The sequence below is a fragment of the Oratosquilla oratoria genome, unplaced genomic scaffold (assembly GCF_046742065.1).
Source record: "Oratosquilla oratoria isolate Oo_2021 unplaced genomic scaffold, ASM4674206v1 SCAFFOLD277, whole genome shotgun sequence".
Classification (NCBI taxonomy): Eukaryota; Metazoa; Arthropoda; class Malacostraca; order Stomatopoda; family Squillidae; genus Oratosquilla; species Oratosquilla oratoria.
Window position 1 is genome coordinate 56,556 of NW_027467628.1, and position 23,114 is coordinate 79,669.

General features: G+C 37.6%; 1 protein-coding gene across 3 annotated transcripts; it reads right to left on the minus strand.

The window, feature by feature from the left end:
* Positions 1 to 1,084: 1,084 nt before the first annotated feature.
* On the minus strand, positions 1,085 to 19,373 carry LOC143023019 (uncharacterized). 3 transcript variants are annotated; one of them, XM_076181467.1, is made up of 6 exons: positions 19,040 to 19,373; positions 14,501 to 14,683; positions 10,292 to 10,421; positions 9,426 to 9,564; positions 9,002 to 9,113; positions 1,085 to 5,935 (listed from the first exon to the last, which is right to left on the minus strand). In XM_076181467.1, exons 2-6 carry the CDS (start codon positions 14,636 to 14,638, stop codon positions 5,816 to 5,818), a joined length of 639 nt encoding a protein of 212 aa, XP_076037582.1. In that variant the 5' UTR covers positions 14,639 to 14,683; positions 19,040 to 19,373; the 3' UTR covers positions 1,085 to 5,815. The 3 variants fall into 3 exon arrangements, with proteins under 3 accessions (XP_076037582.1, XP_076037580.1, XP_076037581.1); XM_076181465.1 differs by having other exon boundaries at positions 19,018 to 19,373; XM_076181466.1 differs by having other exon boundaries at positions 19,292 to 19,369.
* Between the last annotated feature and the right edge of the window lie 3,741 nt (positions 19,374 to 23,114).

The window sequence follows — 23,114 nt, forward strand, 5'->3', positions numbered from 1 at the left end:
ACTCCCTCATCCCCCACCACTCCCTCCCATGCATATATACCAGTATATATATATATATATGTGTGTTTACAATCATCTCAAAATAACTATTTCTCATAACACTTTTTATTCCAACCAGACATTTACCCTCTTCCTTTACTTTATATTTATAATTCATTTCCACATCAAGGCATCCATTCATGACCTCATGTGACCCCAGACACCCAAAATTCTCCAATGCCTCAAACTTCTTGCCCTTCACACTGACATTTAACCTCATCACTCCTTGAACATCGCATCACTTTAATCTTGTCCACATTCACAGCATATGTTAGTCATACTTTTTTGGATACTCCTTGATCATACTAACCATATGGATTAATAAATGTAGATTGATTTAGTTTATAATTACTTTTAATTTGTTAGCTACAATGCTGAGCTTCAATGCAAAATATAAAGGGTTGTGCATTACAGGTATCTTTTTCACCTCGACTGAAGCTGCTCTGAACTGGATCAGCCCAAAGATTTTTGGGCCTAGCCAGGGGCCATTGCATACTTTTTTTCTTGCAGGGTCTCTGCAAAAGGGATTTTGGAGTTGTATATGGTAACAAATTTGTGTCACAAATTTTGTCAGGCTTTGAACACTTCAGTGCCATTATTGCTGAGTTATATTTATTGCCGTAATGTTTTGGTTTGCATAATTACTCAAGTAACAAGATATATTTATTTCGGTATTTATATGAATGATGATAGGTAGATTTTTTCCCATGGTTTAGTTAATCCAGATGGATGATATAACTTCTATGATTGATTTTAGTTCCTATTTAATTCATGTAATTGATTTTTGTGAAATGAATAGTGCCCAGTGTTGTAGAAATAATATGGCTTTGATTTGAATTACTAAGCTTCCTACGTACTTGGTATTTAGTTTTATTCTTAGGCATAATTTTATGGAATTGTTTGAATTATGCTTGGCATTAATATGTATTAATCTAACTTCCATATGAATATACCAGTGTGTGAATATATAAGCATGCATCCATACAGCCTTACCATCTTTATTAAGACATGTATATACATGATGTATAATTGCTCTATATGTATATATATATATATATATATATATATATATATATATATATATATATATAATGTATAAATGCACTAAATACATAGATATATGCACATACATTTTTTTTTATAAGATTTGTTTCAAAAAGTTGCTCATTCTCATTACAGAATAGGTCTGGGGTAAACAGAGAATTGAAATAGTACTTCATGTTGCCTAGGAACAGCTGAGGAAATTATTTTGTTGACTTTAGGATAAAGACTTGATCATAGGCCAAATTATATTAATGTTTTATTTTTTTATTATTATCATCTTTTTTCCCATCCTCTTTTTCATTTTCTTCTGATAATTCAATAATACAGAATGCAGAGTGAATATATTAAAAATGGGAACATACTATGTCATGTATGAATTATAGTTCATTACTGTTAACCAGCACTTTTGTTCTTGGGACAATTATGCTGAAGAGATGAAATTATGGTGGTGATAAAAGAAAGTTGGAGGATATTTTATATATATATATATATATACACATATAACATACACACACAAACACCCATTTGTGGTATAGCTCCATGTTATTGTGGGGTTAACAGCTGCTTAGCAGCATGCAGCTAATACTTCTATACGGGACACCCCTATGGACCAGAGCCACACATCATTTAGTCTGTGATGGAAAACTCTATTCATAGAGAAATTATGATACTTTATTATAATGTGACTGTCCCTCAGTTATGCTGTCCCCCAATCTTAATGCTGTCCTGTACCACTTTTCTGAATGTTTATCCCCCCCCTTTTTTTTTTTTCTTCTTCTTCTTTTCTAAACCCTGTGGTGGAGAAGAATACTGCCACTGAGTGTTCCTGCTTCAGTTGTAAAAAGTGACAAAAACGGGATGGGAATAGGACTAAGCATCCTACTCTCTGTAGCCCCAAAGAGGACATTCCTTAAGATCTGGGAGTTTTACAACCAGAACCCTAAGGTTTGGGCTTTAATGTGATGTGCATGGATGTGGTACAAATGAAAGTAAAAATTGAAAGGGAGGGACAAGTTTGAGATTGGAAGTGTAGTTGGGAGGGTGTCAGAGGTGAAGAGAGGATGAGAGAGAGAAGGGATGGTTGTACTAGTAAGTGAAGAGATAGGTAAATGTGTGGTGGAAGGAGGTTTCCTCAAGGTTAATGTGGATGAAGGTGAAACTGGAAAGGGAGATGTGGGTTTTTGTAAGTGCATATGGGCTTGGTAATGAGAAGAGTGTAGAGGAAAGGGAGGCTTTTTGGATAGATTTAAATGAGTACATGGAGGGTTTAGAGAGAAATGTCAATTTAGTGGTGCTGGAAGGTCTTAAGGCTAGAGTAAGAAATGAACTAATAGATGGAGTGGTTGGGAAGTGTGGAGTTCCAGGAAAAAGTTGTAGTGGAGAGTTGATGGTGATGTGTCTAGAGAGTTGATGATAGCAAATACAGTGTTTAAGAAAGAAGTATAACATAAGTACACATGGGAGAGGGTGGTGGACAGGTGGTAGATTGGGCATTAATGGACTACATAGTGGTAACCAGGAGAAGAGTAGGAAGAGTTTTGGATGTACATGTTCTATTTATTAGATTATTATTTTTATATTTGTTCTTCATCCCTTCATTGAAAAGTAGAGGCTGTGGTCACATTTTCTCAGTTATTACTAGGTTACCACAAGTCTTTTCATGGTTTTTGGATATGCCCCAGAGTGTTCACAACTATGAGGAATATGAATAACTTCTGGCAAATCCTTACACAAAAGAGGTTCCTAATCTGAGGAACTATACATGTTGTTGAGGAAGGGGTCTTGATTTTGTAATGTTAATTACTTGATGAATTTTATATGAGATCAGATAGCTTTAATTTAGTATATACAAGAGGAGACTGCAAAGACTTGTAAATATATGAGGTCATAATAAGTTGTTTTTCATTATCACCTGGTTATAGTAAAGATGCCTTGGTGGATGTAAGTTCTTGCCAATAAAGTGAGCAATTATATTAAGATTTTTTTTCTCCTGTGGCTAGATAACAATAAATGTTGCCTCTTTAACTGGAAACCCACAGCCAGCAATGGTCTTTCGGTCCTCTTAATCCAACACTCGGTAACTGCCACTTGTGCAGATGTTTGGACCCAGGACAGAAACCTGCTTTGGGAACTGGTGGTGTTTTATGTCCTGGGCCCAATCATCCACACAAGTGGCAGTTAGTGTTCGATTAAGAGACCTAGGTGTTCTAGTATGAGCTTTCCTCTTTGTCAGAAGGGTGAGGCTCTACTTCCCCTTCAGAGAAGCTAACTGCTGCCACACAACCTCCTTATGGTGCTCCTGTGGTACAGACTCCCACCACGGAATCCAGTGCAAAGACAGGAAGTGAATGAGGGGTGAACAGGGTGTGTGCATGTATTTAACCAATTTACTTAATTGCAGTATACAGGTAAGTGGTAATGCTCATTGGGTCATCTCCTCTCTATCCGTCAACACATTGAGGGCTTTTTCCCTCCCTTACAAGGGAGATCCCCAAGTCAAGGCATGCCCACTTCCATCCACCACCATTGTTTCCCTCTCATCTTAGCTCCTCATGAATGAAGGATCATCCCCGTCTCCTGCCCACTGCCTGGGTTAGAAGCAATGCTGCAAGATACAGCACATCCACAGCAAGGCTACCCATCCCCATCTCTCCTCATGCAGAAAATAGAAGGTGAGCCAAGCAAAGTACACAGTTCTGGGAGTGGTCTTGGAGTGCCTGTCCTGTAATTACCTTACACTGCCCTACCCTAGCCATACTCGGGCAATAACCCAATATATCATGTCTTGCATGACTTATGGGCCAATCTGATGGCTATGATGGTTACCTGGGAGACATGGGTCCCCAGCAAGAGAGACCTAGGGCAGTGGATGGATTGGTTGATCCTTCTGAAAGAGGGCTAGGACAGTGCTTCCTTACAAAGGAATTTTTAAAGCTGAAGGATGGTGTTTGTGCTCATTCTTTTTTCTAGCAACTAATCTTTTTATACAAATGTGCTCTTCCACAGCTTTCATTACAAACTAATAGTAAAGAAATAAAGCTGCTACTGGAAACTGAACAATAATTTTTTTTTTTTTTTTTTTATATTATGCTATGAAGGTAACATATGTACATATACCAAAGGCTTTTTCCCCCTTACACGGGGGGTAGCCAAAAAGGTAACATAAGTGAGAGTAATGCTTCTCAACATGAACAATCAAAACATACATAATATATACATATACCAAAAGCATTTTCCCCTCTTGCAAAGGAGGAAGCCAAAGTCAAAAGGTATAATTCCTCACCCACCCATTCCACTCCTATTCACCACTCCTCCCTTCCTCCTCCTCATCTTGGCTCCTCCTGGATGATGGGTCATCCCTACATCTTGCCTATTGCCCTGGGTCAGAAGCAATGCAGCAAGACACAGCACATCACAACAAGGCCACTTCATTGAATCAGCAACCACAGGTGATAATTTTTATTGTTTTTTATATTATGCTATCAAGGTAATGTAAAACATAAGTGAGTAATGTTTCTCAACATGAACAATCAAAACAAGTGGGGTGTAATAATAGCAATTATTGCCTCAAGTTTTCACTAAGTGAACACCCACAGCCCTACAGCAGCTCCCTAGGAGAAAACTTTGGACTGTTGTACAAGTTGTACTGGTGTGTGTTCCTATGTCACCAGTTGAAAGTAGTAGATGGGGAACAGTTACTGATTATCGGCTTTCAAAGTGTGAAAAGGTGTAAGAAATACAGTTGAAGTTTAGAGAGAGATATCCTAGGTCTAACTCAGAGACGGAGTGTCAGCCCCTCAGGGCTAAACTTCCTGATGGAATTGAGGGGATTGATAGGTTTTGAAAATGGGCAGCTCTGCTGTCCATCTTCCAAGACCACCATAAGAAGGTACCCACCACTGGACCTGTGAGCAATGTACTTATACCAAGAAAGATTCTGTGCAAATACCTAAGTTCAGGGAGCAATTACGGGTACTTGAAAGTGGTGGTCCTATGAGATGGATGTCAGAGAATCATATCTCTGCTGCTCATCTTCAAAATCTGTTGACACACTTTTGTCTGAAGGTGCAGCTCCAAGGAGCTGACAGTCAATCTCCTGATCAGGCTCAAGAGCTCTGTCAACTTTATTTCCTCCACCCTTTACCACAAAGAGAACTGACAAGTGGCAACTTCTCCCCTCCTCATACTGCTATGAGCTGGTAACATGGAAACAGTCCCCACATACAACAAACATTTCTTTCCAGAGAATCAGTGGGCGGGTCCAAAGACCACTGCCAACTAATGTGGGATACAGGTATTCAGTCAGTGAAACCTGCTGTCATAGTTGTTGTTATTATTACCAGTTAAATTCATTAAACCATCTATGCAAAAGCCCTTAAAACAATTAGAATAAATGGCATCAAAACAATTGAGTATAGAAAACTGGGTAAAGCAACCACAGGTTGAAGGTAAACTGGCTGATGTAATTACTGTGTAGTTCATTGATTTCAAGTTATTAATCACTCAACCTCAAAAACAATATAAAATATTAGCTACTAAACCCCTATGTATATACTCCAAAGTTTATAGAAGGAATCAACTGTGTTGATATATACAATAAAATGAGAATTGTGACTAAGCCGACTCCTTTATAAAAAAATATAAATGCAATATAACTCTACCACTCAAACTTTTACAAATGAAAATGTATGACCTTTATGTCAAAATTTTCAGTCACAAACATCACATAACATTATATATTCAGTTTTTTCTTCTTTTTCCTCTGAGTCTGAGATGGCTCAAGGGCCTCGCCTCTAATAATCTTCTGAATTTTCTCTCTTCTTTTCTCCTCTTCTTCCTTGTCACGATCAGCCTGGAATTGTACAAAGATCAGAAGAACATCTTAAGAAAGACTAACTCATACTACATTCTAAGAAGAAAAATCTCTTCCGAATGATTTGTGAACAAAGTTGATGGCCATCACCAGCTACCTGGGGGTTGCAGGTCTCCTGCAAGAGAGATCTGAGGCAGTGAATGGAATGAATGCCCCCTAACCCCAACTTCCTCATCTCCACTCATCTATGGAGCAGATGCAGGGAACATTCCTTTGAGCTATGTCATTCATTCATCTTTTCACAATCTTTCTCCATACTTTCTTATCTTTTGCACTCTTCCCTGCATACAGAGCTCTTTTCACTCTATCTATCCATCCATCCATCTCATTCTAGGTTTTTGTATTGTGTTTACTCCATTTACTTGTACTTTCAATACTCTACTTGTCATTCCTCATTCATTCTTTCCATATGCTCAAAATATGTCAACACTGCTCTATTCAGACAACTTTTTGCTAGGACCTATTCTGTCCATATTTTCTCATTGTACACATTCTCAAAAACCTCATCTTAAATACACAGCCTATTCCTTTCAATCTCTCTTATATAAGTCTGTTCTGTACCACATTGGGAGCATAATCATTCCTCTGTGCATTCATTCCTAGATGGAAAAGGAAAAGAGAAAAAAAAAAAAAAAAAGCAAATGGCAAATATACATCAAACTAAGAAACCAATATGTAAAAATGTACAGGGAAGAAAATAGAAATTATGAAAAAGACATTATAGGAAAATGCAAGGACCAACCTAAACTACTCTACAGGTATATGAATGACAAACTAAAAGATAAACATGAAATAGTGAAACTGCATGAAGGAAATAATGAATATATAGATGATGTAGAAATGGCTGAAATTAAGAACTAACATTTTAAATCTGTATTCACAACTGAAAGTACACAAAATTGGGAGGAGGGGCAGAGAGAAAATTTCCCCTAATGAAAGAAATAATTGTGACACATAAAAAACTTTGATGTCAAAAAATCACATGGGTCGGATGGAATTACAAATTGGATATTAAAAGAATGTATAGATGAACTAATGGACAAAATACACAAGATAACTAAGTTCTCACTGAAGGAAGGAAAAGTACAAGATTGGAAAAATGCAAATATTGTACCAATATACAAAGGAGGGGACAAGGAAAATCCAATCAACCAGTCTCCCTTCCAAATACAATTGCAAACACATGTGAAAAAGTTATTAAAAGTAAATGGATTAAACATTTGAAAGTGAATATACTAAATTCAAAACAATTTGGATTTAGATGTGGAAGATGTGCCACAAACTTGATTTGTTTTTACTTGAAACTAATAGAAATAATGCAAGAAAGGTACCACATGATTAGATGGGCAGATTGTGCCTTCTTAGATTTACAAAAAGCATTCGATAAAGTACCACAGAAAAAGCTACTAAGCAAATTTGAAATAATAGGTGGAGTACAAGGAAAGTTATTAGAATGGATGGAAGATTTCTTGAATGGTAGAAAAATAAGGGTAGTACTTAGAGACAAGAATTTGATCTGGGAAGAGATGATAAGTGGAGTCCTGCAGGGTTCTGTATTGGCTCCAATAATGTTTGCCATATATATAAATGACATGGATGAAGGTGTGGGATGTTATATGAACTTCTTTGCAAATGATGCAAAACTACTGAAGAAAATAAGTACAGAGGAAAATTGTGAATCACTACAAAATGACCTGGACGAAGTCTGGGAATGGAATCAAAAGTGTGAAGTGACCTTCAACATCAAGAAATGCAGTATAATGGAATTTGGAAAAAGTTAAAATAGAATATTGGGACAATATAAAATTGGTAAAAAGGAAGTTAAAAAAGACAACACAGAAAGGGACCTACAATTTTTTCCTTGAACTTCACACTTCCCAACCACTCCATCTATTGTTTCATTTCCTATCCTAGCATTAATGTCTCCCAATACCATTACATTGACTTTTCTTCCTAATCACTGTATACACTCATTTAAATCTATTCAAAAAACCTCCCTTTCCTCTACACTCTTCTCACTACCTAGCCCATATGCACTTACAAAAATTCACATTTCCCTTCCTAATTTCACCTTCATCCTTGAAGAAACCTCCTTCCACTCCACTACATGTTCACCTGTCTCTTCACTTACTAGTATAGCCACCCCTTCTCTCCCTTGTCCTTTCTTCACTCCTGAAAACTTCCCAACTACACTCCCAAACTCACACTCGCCCCTCCATCTCAACTTAGTTTCACTCAATGCCAACACATCCATCTTTCTTCTCACAAACATACTGCCTATTACTCTCATCTGTACCACATCCACACACATAAGACCCAAACCTTAGGGTACTGATTAGAAAACTCCTAGACCCTCTTCTGCCTTTACATTTTTTAGGAGTGGAATTGGCAAAAAAAACCCTAGTTCCAACTTCTATATCTTTGATTTCCAATTATCATATGTGTGTCATTTAAGTCACTAGAATAATGACTGCATAGAATTTGTGCAATCAATACCCTTCTGTAATATATGGATGGGGGTTGGGGTGGCTTAGGGAGTGGTTATGTGTGAATGATATTTTGATGCAGCTCAAATGGATTTCTGCCCCCTCTTCAATGTTACTGCATGAGGGGATGGAGGGTGTGTGTGTGTGTGGGGGGGGATTGCTGATTAAATGAAGCTGCCTTGCTGTGGATGTGCAGTGTGTTGCTGCATGGCTTCTGACCCAGGGTGATGGGCAAGATGCAAGAATGACCTGTTGTCCAGGAGCCAAAATGAGAGGGAGAAAGAGAGGAGTGGTGAATGGGGGGGATGAAATGGGTTGGAGTGGAATTATGCCATTTGACTTTGGCTACCTGCCTTGTAAGGGGGAAAAGGTCCTTGGTATGTATGTATGTAATACCTTACATGGGGGTTAAAATTTGAATAAAGTTTATATCTTTGTTGATCCATCCACTTTGGGTTTCCTCTAATATTTTTCTTTTGCAGCCTGAAAGTTTTGTTCAATAACTATGATGAAATACCCTCTCTCCCCAATCCTTTGTTGGCAAAATAATTCACTTTACCTCTTGTGCTGTAATTACTGTCCTTTCTTCCTCTTCCTTTTCCACATTGTTTTCTGCTTCTTCAGTGCTGAGAGCAGCTAATGGAGCATCTTGGCTGAGCTCAGATATTTTTCTGTTTGAAAATAATTAAATGGGTATGAGGAAAGCTCTTACAAAAGATATTCTTTAATGTGAAAATACATGCATTTTAAAAATTTCCAAACCATATTTTCCTAGTTGGAATTAGTTATCTTTTATGAAAACTTGCAAAGCATATTCTTCTGATTAAAAATCCTTGAAGAAGAAGAAGAAGAAGAAGAAGAAGAGGAGGAGGAGGAGGAGGAAGGAGACAAAGAAGAAGCTGAAGAAGAGGAAAACGAAGTACCTTTTACATCAATGTGACTATTCTATGCAGAAAAAGTCACACATATATAATGAAACTCACTTTGCTTTTGTTATAGCCTCATGTATTGCTTGGTAATTACAGCTGAGATGTTTCTCAAATATGCTTGATATCCCATCATTAACTACTGATGATGCAGAAGGTCCTATGGTGTCCACAGATTTCTGCGGTGATTTCTTTTCTAAGGTGATTATAAGAAAAACAATTAAATACAAATATCCTTAAAGATTGTTGATATAAATCTTTAATGTTAAATCTTTAATATTTAAGTCTTGAACCACTTCGGTACAATAAGGCCTTCAGAGGCGTCATGAGGTGCAAGTGGGTAAACAAGGATGCCAGTGTCAGCGTCTTGACCATATATATTTTTTGTAGTTGTACATGACTACCTCCAGATTCTGTGAACTGCTTTGATCACGTTTTCTGTGTTCATTATTACTCAGAGTAAAAGAGAACGAGTAATATATCAGTGACTTCATATTTTATAATGCAAGTAGTGTGATACATCGTTCATATGGGAGTTGGTGCTACCTCCCTGGTAAGGGGGAAAAGGCCCTTGGTATATGTACTTAACCAAATAATGAAAGAAATAGACAATGCATATACTTGGAATGAAAGCTGGATGTGAAATCAGCTAATTCTGGCAATTCTGAACTTCAGACACTAAAGGGGGTTGTGAAATAAAACAGGTGACACAAATACATTTAAGCTTATATAGTATTTGTTCTCTGAACTTCAAGAGCTCTCACCTATTACATAATGCCCTTTTCATCCACAAACTTGCTCATCCTTGTTTTAAAACCTTTCATAGTTTTGCTCTCCATTTCTGATCTAACAAGTCTTTTAACATGTTATCAGCCAGGTTGTCTGCAACATTTTTATTACCAGTGATATCACCTGTAACTTACTGTTTTTGTTATCTGGTAATAATTCTTCCAATTGCCTCTGCTTGTATTCTAAAGTTGCTGTTAACTGTTCAACCTTAGCATCAAGTTCCTTTAGCTGAACCAGTACAGGTAAACTCCAATTCATGAGGAACTGTGGAAAAATAGATGCATAAGTAAAATTACCAGTAACTTTCTTTTTGCTTGTGGTTTTACCTTTTCTATTCTGGCTGTAAAACAACAATTCTATTCAGCTTCAAGAGTACCCTTTGGTGTATGGCTGAACCTTTTGGTATGAGCTTTTACTCAGCAAAATTATACTTTTTATCCCCTGTGGTGGTGGTGGGGTTGGGGGCATAATAGGCAAGAAATTGGAATGGAGTGATGAGACTAGGGATCCTGCTTCCTATATGTTCATCCAATGAGAAGTCAGGAGTGAAGAGAGGACAAGGGAGAGAAGGGGTGGCTATACTAGTAAGTGAAGAGAGAGGTAAATGTGTGGTGGAGTGGAAGGAAGTTTCTTCAAGGTTAATGTGGATGAAGGTGAAACTAGGGAGATATGGGTTTTTGCAAGTGTATATGGACTGGTAGTAAGAGTGTAGAGGAAAGGGAGGCTTTTTGGATAGATTTAAATGAGTGCATAGAAGGTTTAGGGAGAAATGTCAATGTAGGGATATAGGGAGATCTAAATGCTAGGGTAGGAAATGAACCAATAGACAGAGTGGTCTGGAAGTGTGAAGTTCAAGGAAAAATCGTAATGGAGAGTTGATGGTGGATATGTGTCTAGAAAGAGAGCTGTTGATAGCAAATACAGTGTTTAGGAAGAAAGTCAAGCATAAGTATACATGGGAGAGGGTGGTGGATGGAGGAGTGGGAGAGGGTGGTGGATGGAAGGGTGGTAGATAGGGCATTAATGGACTATATAGTGGTAACCAGGTGTAGAGTAGGAAGAGTTTTGGATGTACATGTTCTAAGGGTAGAGAGTGGAGGAATATCAGATGATTTTCTGGAAGATAAGTTGAAAGTGGAGGATAGGTGGAGAAAGAGGAAAACTGCTTAAATGAGAAAGAAAAGGAGGAGTACAAGGAAAAGCTGAGAGAGAAATGGGAGGGAGTGAAAGATAGAGTAGAACTAGGAGTGGAGGAGGAATGGGGATGGTTTGAGGATGGAGTCTAAAGGTGTGCAAAGTTGGTGTGTGGAACAAGGAGGAAAGGAGGAAATAGAAGGAAGGGTAGTGAGTGGTGGGATGAGGAAGCAAAGAAGTTTGTACAAAAGAAGAAGCAAGCTTTTACACATTGGTTACAAAATAGGACAAGAGACTCATATGATAGGTACAAAGAAAAGAGAGGTAAAGCATAAGATAAAGGAGGCAAACAGGAGAGCAGATGTGAAATGGGTAAGAGTATGACAGAAAAAATGAAAGTAATAAAAAGATGTTTTGGAAAGAAATTAAGAAGGGAAGAGGAGGCAAATCAAGTAGAGAAGAAAATGTAAAAGTTGCAGATGAAGAGATGATAATGGAAGAGAGCAGTAAGAGGAAGATGGGCAGAGTATTTTAGGGAGTTGCTAAATGTGAAGGAGGATAGAGTGGGAAAGGTAGTTGCAGAGGGAAGCACTAAGAAAATAACAGTGATGAGTGAAGAAAATGGAGGAGAAATATGGAAAGATGAGGTGAAAACAGTTATTAAAATGATGAGAACAGCTGAGGCACCCAGGTTGGATGGGTATCATGCATAGTGTCTAAAAAAAGGGAGGTACAGTGATGGAGGACTGGCTAGTGAGGTTGTTTAATGTTTGTCTAAAAGAGGGTAGAATGCCAGAGGACGACTGGAGGAGTGCCTGTGTAGTTCCACTTTACAAAGGAAAAGGGGACAAGTGTGAGTATAGTAGTTTTAGAGGGATCAATTTGTTGAGTGCAGCTGGGAAGGCTTATGGGAGGGTTTTGATTGACAGGGTTATGAGAGGAACAGAGAGTAATTGGTGAGGAACAGTGTGGGTTTAGGACAGGTAAGGGTTGCATGGATCAGAGTTTTGTAGTAAGGCAGATATGTGAGAAAGCTTTAGGAAAGGTAAGATGTTTTTTGGGCCTTTATGGATTTGGAAAAGGCTTATGACAGGGTAGACAGGAAGGCACTGTGGGAGGTACTGCAGATATATGGGACAGGAGTAAAGCTGTTAAGAGCAATCAAGAGTTTTTACAATAGTAGTAGAGGCTGTGTTAGAATCAGAAATGGAGAGATTGAATGGTTTGTGGTAAAGATGGGAATTCACCTGGGGTGTGTTATGTCACCTTAGCTGTTCAATTTCTAAATGGATGGGGTAGTGCGAGAGGTAAATGCAAGGGTAATGGAGATGGTTAAAGAAAATGGAGAAAAGTGGGAGACAAGCCAGTTGTTTTCTGACAACACTGCATTTGTGACAGGATCAGAGGAAGGATTAAGGAAGTTAGTGACAGAGTTTGGGAAGGTGTGCAAAAGAAGGAAGTTGAAGATAAATGTGGGTAAAAGTAAGGCAATGAGATGTACAAGGGGAGAATGTGGCAGCAAATTGGAAGCGAGAAGGAAGAGAGACTTGAGGAAGTGGATAGTTTTAGATACTTAGGTGTGAATGTGGCAGGAAAGGGAGGAGTGGGAGTGGAGGTAGAATATATATTGAGAGAAGCAGGTGCCTTGGGGGATTAAAAAGTGTAATGAGAACTAGACATTTGGGAATGGATGCTAAGAGGAGATTGTATGAAGGAGAGCACTGCATGAGGCATAAACATGGAATATAAGTGAGGATTTTGAATGTATTTGAGGTGAGGTGCCCGAGAAGTATGATAGGGACTAGGCTGGATAGAGTGAAAAATGAGGAGTTGAGGAGCAGAGTGGGGGGGGTGGAAAGGGAGTTGGGAGAAAGGGTTGATGAAAGAGTATTGGGATGGTTTGGACACATGAAAAGAATGAGTGAAGAGAGATTAGTACAATTGGTGTGGAAGGCAGAGGTGGAAGGAGTGAACATGAGGGGGGCAACCAAGGATGAGATGGATGGATGGGGTGAAAGGGGGATTGGGAAAAAGGGCAATGTCTGTTGAGGAAGGTCAAAGACAGAAGATAGGGGTGAATGGAGAATGGTTGTGTATGGATGAAGCTGTGATGCATGGAGGGGAGTGGGTGGGGGATGGGGGGAGGAAGTATGTGTGAATGATATTTTGATGCAGCTCAAAGGGATTTCTCCTCACCTTCTCTTTTCCTGCATGAGGGGACGGAGATGGGGGTCACTGATTAAATGAAACGGCCTTGCTGTGGATGTGCAGTGTCTTGCTACATTGACCCAGGGCAGTGGGTGAAATGCAGAGATGATCTGTCATCCAGGAGCAGCCATGATAAGAGTGAGTAAAGGGGTGAATGTGAGTGGAGTACAGTATTTGGGATGGAATGGGTGGGAGTGGATTTTATGCTTTTATTTTTGGCTAGCTCCCTTATATGGGGCAAATAGTATGTATGTACTTTCATGGGGGTGATATTAAAGGTACACTGTTTATATAATCCTTTAGGAAGTTTGAAAAAAAAAAATAGAATTTTGAAAAAAAAAATAATAATAATAATAAAGATAATAAAAATAATAATAATAATAAAAAATTAATTAAAAAACGAAAGATGTAATGATGCATTGGACATTTACCACAATACTGTCACATAACCATAATTTGTCATTTAGATAAAGGTTAATCTAGAAGAATTATCTATATTATAGGTATTCCCAACCTCACAATAAACTACTACCCAGCCAATGATCATTCCTCCCTCCCCAGGGAAGAGGGAGAAAATTATACATCAATTTTCTCCTCTTATGTAACTGCATTCCTCCTGGATACTAACCTCTTCAATATGAGTCAAATTCTTGCACGCAGCATTGGATCCCTGATGTACAATGAGGCATCACAATACATACATATACCAAAGGGAGGTAGCCCAAAAACAAAGGCATAGAATATCACAATACTCGTTATAAAATATAAAGTCGCTGCTGATTTACTTGTTCTTTTTCAATTTGAGTAATAATATACAAAGAAAATTCAATCAAGCCAGTTCACATACTTCAGGGATCACTCTGTTACAACTACAAAATAAATATTATCAAGATGCCAATGCCAGCATCCTCATATACCCACTCATGCCTCATGATGCCTACGTAGGCATCATTGTATGGAAGAGGTTAAAGAAAATACATTACTTTTGACTTAAAACTAACCTCATCATCTGATGCTCGGTCCAAATAAAACCACCAGCAGTATGGGAGGCCATGAAGTTTGGCATTTAGATGTAGAATAAGCTGGTCCTGCCCTTGAGTGAAGTTGACTTTTCCCACTACAAGTTCCTCAGTCACCATTAAGGATATCTGTTCCACATTTGCTTCAATGCATGAGGCCCATTCCTGTTAAATTAGAAAATAGTTACTCAATGGGTAAATACTGATCCCAGCAACTAGAAAGATTTTTTCTATATTAAGTTCTTCTTAACTGAGCCCTCATTATCATTAAATAAATAAAATCATCAAATAGGTAGCTATGAACAACAGTGTCAAAAGCAGTGCTCAAATCAAAAAGAACCAAAATTCAACACTTATCTCCATCAATTACCTTTAACAAATTACTAATCACAGAATATATTGCAGTTTCAGTAAAGTAAAACTGCCTATAAGCAGGCTGACTGTCAGGTAGTAGGTCCTCCTCAGATAATCCATTAAGTGATCTACCACTTCAAATACAATTACTTTAGAAAGGATAGATTTGAAACTGGTCTATTAGAACTTGTGATTCACACAAAATGAATGTTCCCACACCTTGACCAGCTTCAGTCAGTTTAGGTACCAAGGAAGCCACACACTGATGATGTGCCAGCCCATATACATGGAAAAGAATATGGAGAAAATGACCAAATAAAGGAGAGAAAGTGCACCATATGCAACTAATAGAGAAAGTGAATAGGTCAAGAAGTAGTGGCAGAGTACAGTAAAATTCCTTTTATCCAACCTTTGAATATCTGACTAGTCCAAACATCCAACTTTTTTCTTCAATGTCCCAAGTCGGATAAAAAGTTGAATTTGTCCAAACACCTGACCATCGAGTGGATGTTTAGTTGTTGCTATCGCCACTATCGACTCATGGCGCTCAGGTCGGCTGTTATTTTCGCAGACATTTCAGTGTTTGCTTATGTTTGGCCATTGGTGGTTGTTTCTCCTCCACTCTGTTGTGTTGTTTATTATGCTTTATTATACCAGTGATTTTTTTTAATATGTTAATGTACGTCCACACATCCGACTTTTCCAAACATCCATTCTAGGGTAGGTCCCATCAAGGTCGGATAAAAGGAATTTTACTGTACTTATACTTACGAAATTCGAGCGTATCAATTTGGAAATCATCAAGATCAGTAGGATAAAAAAAATAATAATAATAATAAAACTTCCAGAGTATCAGACATTTAATGTTAACAAGTATTTTAAAATAATTGAGATGATATCTGAGTAAAGCAAATTCAAACTGGTGTCCCTAGTGCCAGGATGAGGGGTGTGATTATTCAAACTGTTGGTAGATATTGATGGTTGATTATGAAAAATCTGGAAATACAGGGATATGAACCCTCGTCTGAGCGGCTTGATTTTGAAAGACAAAGGCGAGGGTTCCAATCCCAGTAGGAGAGTTTATTTCCAAATGTCATAATGACACAAACAATATGAAAAATCTACCAGCATTTTATCAAATCATGCTTGACAAATATCTTTATTGAGAAAAGATTCTTGGCTCTCAGCCTTGACATATAGTTCAATTCCTCCTGGATGAAGAATGATTCAGTCCACCATCTCTAAACTGATTTAAATAACTTGAGGTCATCAATGTAATCTAGGTCCTGTTGTGTGGAGTATCCTGATAAAGGGCATGATGGAGAAAGTGGGTGAAACATAAAAAAAAAATTAAAGGGTCAATTTTCAGAAGTGCACACCTAAGTGATATAGCAATAGAAATTGAATAATAATTTGGTAAATTATGATACATCAATGTATCATATTATTTTTAGTGGAAATCAATATTATTAAAAGCTACTAAAAGCTATAAACAAACATAACTACTTTGACTACTTGAGATGCCATCTTTGTTTTGGTAGAGACAGAGGTTGAAGAAATTAAAGTATGATAGTGGTACCTGTAATTCTAGAGGGCATCAGGTCATCGTCATCTCTGACCTCCGAATCTATCAAATCAAAGATGGTGTCTAAAGGAATTAATGCAGCTTAGTTCATTTCTGCACAGCTTTTGGCAATGTTTTCCGATATTGATTTCCAAGAAAAATATCTGTAAATTTTTAGTTGTACACACCTATGCAATATAGCAATAGGAAACTAATTATTAATTTTGTAGATTATAATACATCAACATAATATGCGATTTTCTTGGCATAAATCTATAACAAAAACGTTACTAAAATAGATTTACTAACGAATGAAACTGTGGCAGTGGAAAGATATGCCATGTTTTAGGTACGGGCACAAAATTTTCATTTTTTTTTACTCTTAAATTATTATTGCATATGAAAGGCAATTTTATTAGAAACAAAATGTTTTTTAAACTTTTGAAATAGCTCAAAAAATAAGTGAGATACGATTTTTTGAATTATTTTTTTAGCCCACATTTTTGGCTGGACTTCACCATAGCAAAATGTTAGAATTAAGGGTGGTCATTTGTAAAGATTTCGGTAAAGAAATACACGGTAACTCTAAACCACTGGTCCAATTTTATTAAAATTCGGAATACTTGGGTCTTAAGGATCAACAAATCACATGAGTATGTCAAAAACAATGGTCAATGCAAGACATCTCCATCATACCATATTTGCCTTTTCATGGCAACCATAAAGTTGTCAATTTTCAGATTATCATAAATAAAATCCAAACCCCTGGCCCAACTGACATGCAACTTGGCATTTCTAGGTTTTATGGGTCAATAAAACACCTGAGCATGTCAATAACATTACAGGACCTTCTTCTGACACCATTCTTACAAATATCTATCACGTTGCCATGGCAACTGTTGTCAATTTAGAAATAATCAATAAAATCCAAACCGCTGGCCCAACTGACATGCAACTTGGCATGCACAGGTTTTATGGGTCCAAAAATATCCTGAGCATGTCAAAAACAATGCAGGACTTTCCTCTTACACCGTTCTTACTGACACCTATCACGTTGCCATGGCAACAATATGTCGAATAGGCATCTAAGCTTCAAGAAACTTAGATTGCACAACTGCGCTATTACCAACGATTTCAAAGTTGCTCATATCCGGTAGAATAGAGGCTAATAAACAACATTATTACATTCAATATTATATGATTTAGTTTCACTTTTACTCGGAAAACTAATTTGCCAAGGCTAATATAAAAAAATTGCATTGAAACCGGCAAGAATTAGTAAAGTTTTGAAGAACTGGGCATAAACTTGTTTAACAACAAGATAATTTTAATACCCTGCGGATGTGCTGAACGCTCCAAGCATTCTAACTAAGCCAAACAAAAATCAAAATCCAACGGGGCGCAAAAGATGGCGATATCGGCGCCGCGCATGGTTTCACGCGTGACCATATGCCTACATGTGATGACCCTAAGCTCAAACATCAAGTGATCAACAATCTTAAGCTTCTCATTTCCGGGAGGAAATAAGTTGATTAACATGTTTATGTAAATTAATATAATATGTAGTGATGCCTTACCTTAATATTTTTACTCAAAAAACTATGTTGCCAAGTTTGATAACCAAATTTCCGTTTAAATCGCTGAAAAATTGTTTCTATTTTAAGAATTGGGCATACATTTGCAAAACAACAAGGTAATTTGAATATCTTGCGCATGCGCTGAACGCAGCAAGCATTCAAACCAAGCTAAACAAAAGCTAGTGGGCCGCAAAAAATGGCGATATAAACAGTACATGGTCGACAGTGGCGCCGCGCGTTGATTCGCGCGTACCTACATGTTTGTTTTGATAGATACCATGGTCTAAGAACTGAAAGGATGATAAATTTGTCTATTCTAACCTAACCTAGTAACCCAACTTATATTTAGTAATTTGGTACATCAAATTCTAAAGATCATCTGGGTTGTCATCACGGATGCTAACAGCCTGGTTATTATTGTACCTTGGGCAATTAACAATGACAGAACCCTGTGTTCTCTCATAAAGTCCAAGGAAGCCTTATCTATTGTCTCTGTAACACCACTTATTAATGTCACCTGGAGTTGGCGAACACCCAGTCCATAACATGAAAGCCATCATCTAACTGACAGTGACTGGACTGGACAGACGACAACATGGCATCCATACCATATCCTAGCGGCTTCATTCGTTTGTAGATTTGCTTGTATCAAAATTTTCTGTTATATATTTCCACCAAGAAAATCACATACTATGTTCATGTATTATAAGTTACAAAATTAATATTCAATTTTCTAATGCTAAATCGCATAGATGTGCAGAACTAAAATAATAACAAAATTATAAAATACCTATTACATTGATGTATTATAATTTACAAAGTTAATATTTAATTTTCTAATGCTATACCGCCTATGTGTGCACTTCTGAAAAATATATAGCATTTCCAATAGTAATGCTCATCGGGATCACCCGAAACACACCAAAATAATGTTAGGACGAAAATATTCCTTGGTTTGGAGTGTGAGAATCTACCAAAAATTACTAACCACCAAAGGCCCATACCTCGCTTTTCTCTTGCACATACTTTGGTAACCTGTCCTCAAGCCACATTGAAGCTCCATTAGTAACGGCAACGGTATAGCCATTAGCACTTGCCGAACTTTTAATCATCCACTCTGGGCCAATGGATGGAATGGGGTTCCATTTAACCTTCTTCAAGTTTTCAGCCATTTTTCTTCAATAGTTGTATTTTCATATGCTTGTCAGCTTACCCAGCACAATGAATTATTATTGTGCCAAGTCACAATTAGGTTAATTACAGCTATAAGGTAATTACACTTATTCTCATCTTCTTTGACTACGCGCATGTTTATTTGTCATGACGTTTAGGGCAGTACACACGTCGTAATCTACCACAGTATTTTTAGCGTACATGAGAGAAGTTATGATTGGTTGGAAACGTAGTTTTTTTTTTAGCGGAGCTCAGCAAAGATGATAGTGTAGAATGCTTGTAAACAAACTTGTTTTATTCAAATTGTAATGTTAGTTTTCATAGCTCTATGGAAAAGAAATGGTACCTTAAGTATAAAGTTTTCATTTAGAAACACGTATCAGAAAAAAAAATGCCAGGCAGGAGAAATATATTAGTAATTTTGTGATATCTAAGATGTCGCATGCTCACTAATTTAGAACTGTTCATTTTAGTGGTATAAGCGTTTCGCAAATGCAGAGATAATTGAGTAGACATAAAGCAGTGAAATAATACTAAATTTGAGAATATTAAAAATAATGAAAAAAACATAGTTCATTTTAGACATCTATGGAATATCTGAATGTCACTTTGATACGCTGTGTCATGAACGGCAATTCGAGTCGTCTATATTTTGAAGATAAGGTTTGTGTTGAAGGTTGGAATCTGATGGTTATTGTGACTAAACATAATAATGTATGAAATTATAAAATATACATGAAATACAAGTTAATTCTAGACGAATTGTAATAGTGTCCATAAAATTAACATCGTGTACCTTGATTATTCATCCCTGAAAAGCAGCTTACAGCTTCCAACTCATTTTCATCTAGGAACAATAGGACATAACTTTGCTTCCTTGAACAAGAAAACCTTCTGCCTCCTCTATAATAGTCTGGTGAGGCCATACCTGGAGTATGCTTCAGTGGTGTGGAGCCCAAAACTAAAGAGATACAGAGGCTCTGGAGCAGGTACAGAGGAGAGCAACCAGAATGGTACAAGGACTATCACACATGTCTTACCAGAAAGACCCTAAAGCTACCGACATTGCAGATCTCCGACAGGGGGTCGACATCATACATCCTACCATCAACAAGTCACTCAACCAGGTTTAGCACCAAGCAGGAGCCAGAAAGTCATTCTTTGCTGCTAGAGCGACACACATGGAACAGTTTGAGTCAGGAAACAGCCAGTGCCCCAACAGTGAACAGATTTTAATCTCGCCTGGGGAAGGAGTGGGGGGAACACCCGGACCTGTACCATTATCAGTTCTCTTACCGAATTTAATACCACCGCCAAAGTTTGACGCAACACATTAAAAGAAGATGCGGGTACCTAACGACCCTGAAAGTAAATACTTAAGGTAAATATTTTATTTTTGTTTCTACCTTGGCCGCTATTTACGTGTACATTAGGCAAACTACAACTACAAAAACATTAATGCATTGACCAGCCCATAAACAAGTATGGCAAATGGCAAAGATTAAAAAATTGACCCAAGAATGTTAATAGTGGCATACTTTGGATCTTAAATAGCGAATGTAAACGAATTAGATATTTTTAATGCCACTAGAAAGGTGGCGCCTTCTGCAGATTCAAATAGAACATATAAAAGCCATGGTGTAAACCAAAGATAATACATAAGAGAGGGAAATTGAAAGAAAAAAAATGGGGTGGGTTGATCGTAGAACATCGGTATTTCAAGGTATTTTCAGGGCCTGGAAAAATATACTGTACAAAGTGAGCAGCTTTATGGACGGACTAAATACAAACCAGAATTAGTTGTCTTGAAATAAGACAAAACACATCAGAAGGCTATACATAACTTATGGGGCCGTACTTTAGGAAAAAAAAATCGTCAGTCTTGGTGGACGGTCCCATGAGGGAGTAGAATATTTCAGATGTTAGGGTTGATGAAAAATGTTAACTGAAAAGTGCAGCCCAGTGTCACTCTTGAGAAAATTGTTTCGTTACTTCTTGCTTTCGGTGTATTTATATTCTGGCCTCCATGAAGCCTTTTCTGTTGGGCTTTGTTGTCTATACATTTTTTCTATTTGTACGCATGATCAGTCAATATAATGTACATGAATTTCCGAAAAGCATTTGATACAGTTCCACACAGTCACTTGCTTAGTAAATTACATTCACGGTGGCATCATTATCATAGGTAATATTCACAATTGGGTCGAAGCTTGGCCGAGAGAAAACGAGTTGTAATCAATGCTTGGCCCAGTTCTTTTCTTGATTTATGTAAATGATATGGATAGTGGCTAGGTAAATTTGCGGACGCATGCAGTGGCTAGGGATCATCAACATTGTGACTTTGATCGCTTAGTTGAGTGGAACAATAAATGGCAAATGGAATTTAACTTTGATAAATGCAAATATTTGTACATAGGCTACAAAAACAACTGCAATGACTACTCCATGAACGGTAAGGCCGCTTTCACACGAGCGTTTCCGTACGCGCGTTCGGGTGCGCCGCATTTTAACTTTCAATGCAGTTCAATGGGACCGCAAAACGCGTCGTGTGAAAGGTCCCATTGAACTCCATTGAAAGTTAAAACGCGACGTACCCTAACGCACGTACGGAAACGCTCGTATGAAAGCGCCCTAACCAACCTCAGAAATCAGACCTAAGCGGCATAGTGCCTAAGGATCTAAAACAGACTCTCCATTGCACAAAAGTTGCAAAAACTGCCCAACAAATAGTAGGTCTAATTGGAAAAACATTTGAACACAAGACCGATAAAAGTAATAATCACTCAATACAAATCTTTTGTAAGACCTCATCTCGAATAATGTGTTCAGTTTGTGTTCCCATATCTTATAAAAGGCATAGACATATTACAAATGGTACAACGTAGAATCACTAAGATTATCTCTCATTTACGTAATAAAATCTACAAAGAGCGTCTAAGTGAATTTAATTTATTTAGTTTATCCAAATTGAAGTATTTAAAATGTTCCAAGGCTTCGTTTAAATGAACATAGAGGATTATTCTACTGTGGACCGAAGTAATGTCACAAGGAATGATGGTTACGAAATGGTGTATAAGAGATCAAACACCAATAAATAAAAAATAATAATAATAACCGCTTTGCAAATGTTTGGGACAAACTACCTGTTCATGTTGAGAGTTCAAATATAATTGACACTAAAAAAAAAACCGCCTAAATGAATGTATAGAGTCCAACCCCAATCTAATTTATTTCTCAGCATCGTGAGCTCATACACTCTAATTAAGTCAGTGGTTCTTAACTCTTTCTACTGTTGACAGTCGCCTTTCATTTCGCAAGCAGCCCCGTGAGAACCAATTGATTTGTTGCTGTTTACATCTACAGTACTTGTATCACTCGCCTTGTAATTCAGCAACAATTTCCATCTCAATGTAATGGCACCCCTTGAATTGAAATATTTTTAACATTTGCTTGAGAATATTATGAAACTACTATTTTCTTTTTACTTATTCGTCTTTGAATCTATTATGCCGTGGTGTTACGAAGCTTTGTCAGTGTGTCAGCTTCTTTCCGTGTCGGGAAGCACATAGTCCTATATTCAGGCTGTCGCCAGGCGATTTTATTCAGGTGTGTGTGGGGTATTGAGATGTACACGTTTCATATAATTATTACTTAAGGGACTTTAGTAGCACCCCTGCAGACCAGAGTCACGAATAGTTCTTTTTATAATTGGAGGCTGAAAGGAATGCTGATGGACTTTGCCTTCCGCTATCCCTCCTTAAACGTTTCCTAACACCTCTGTCGTTGCACATCTTCGGCGTGGTATTGACCCCTATGAACAGAAGAGTCAACCAAATAATATATATCTAATAATGTTGTTTTGATTCTCTTTGCTCTCAGAGCATCAGGTGCGGCTCACGGATCCGGCGTCGGCAGATCCCAGACTTCC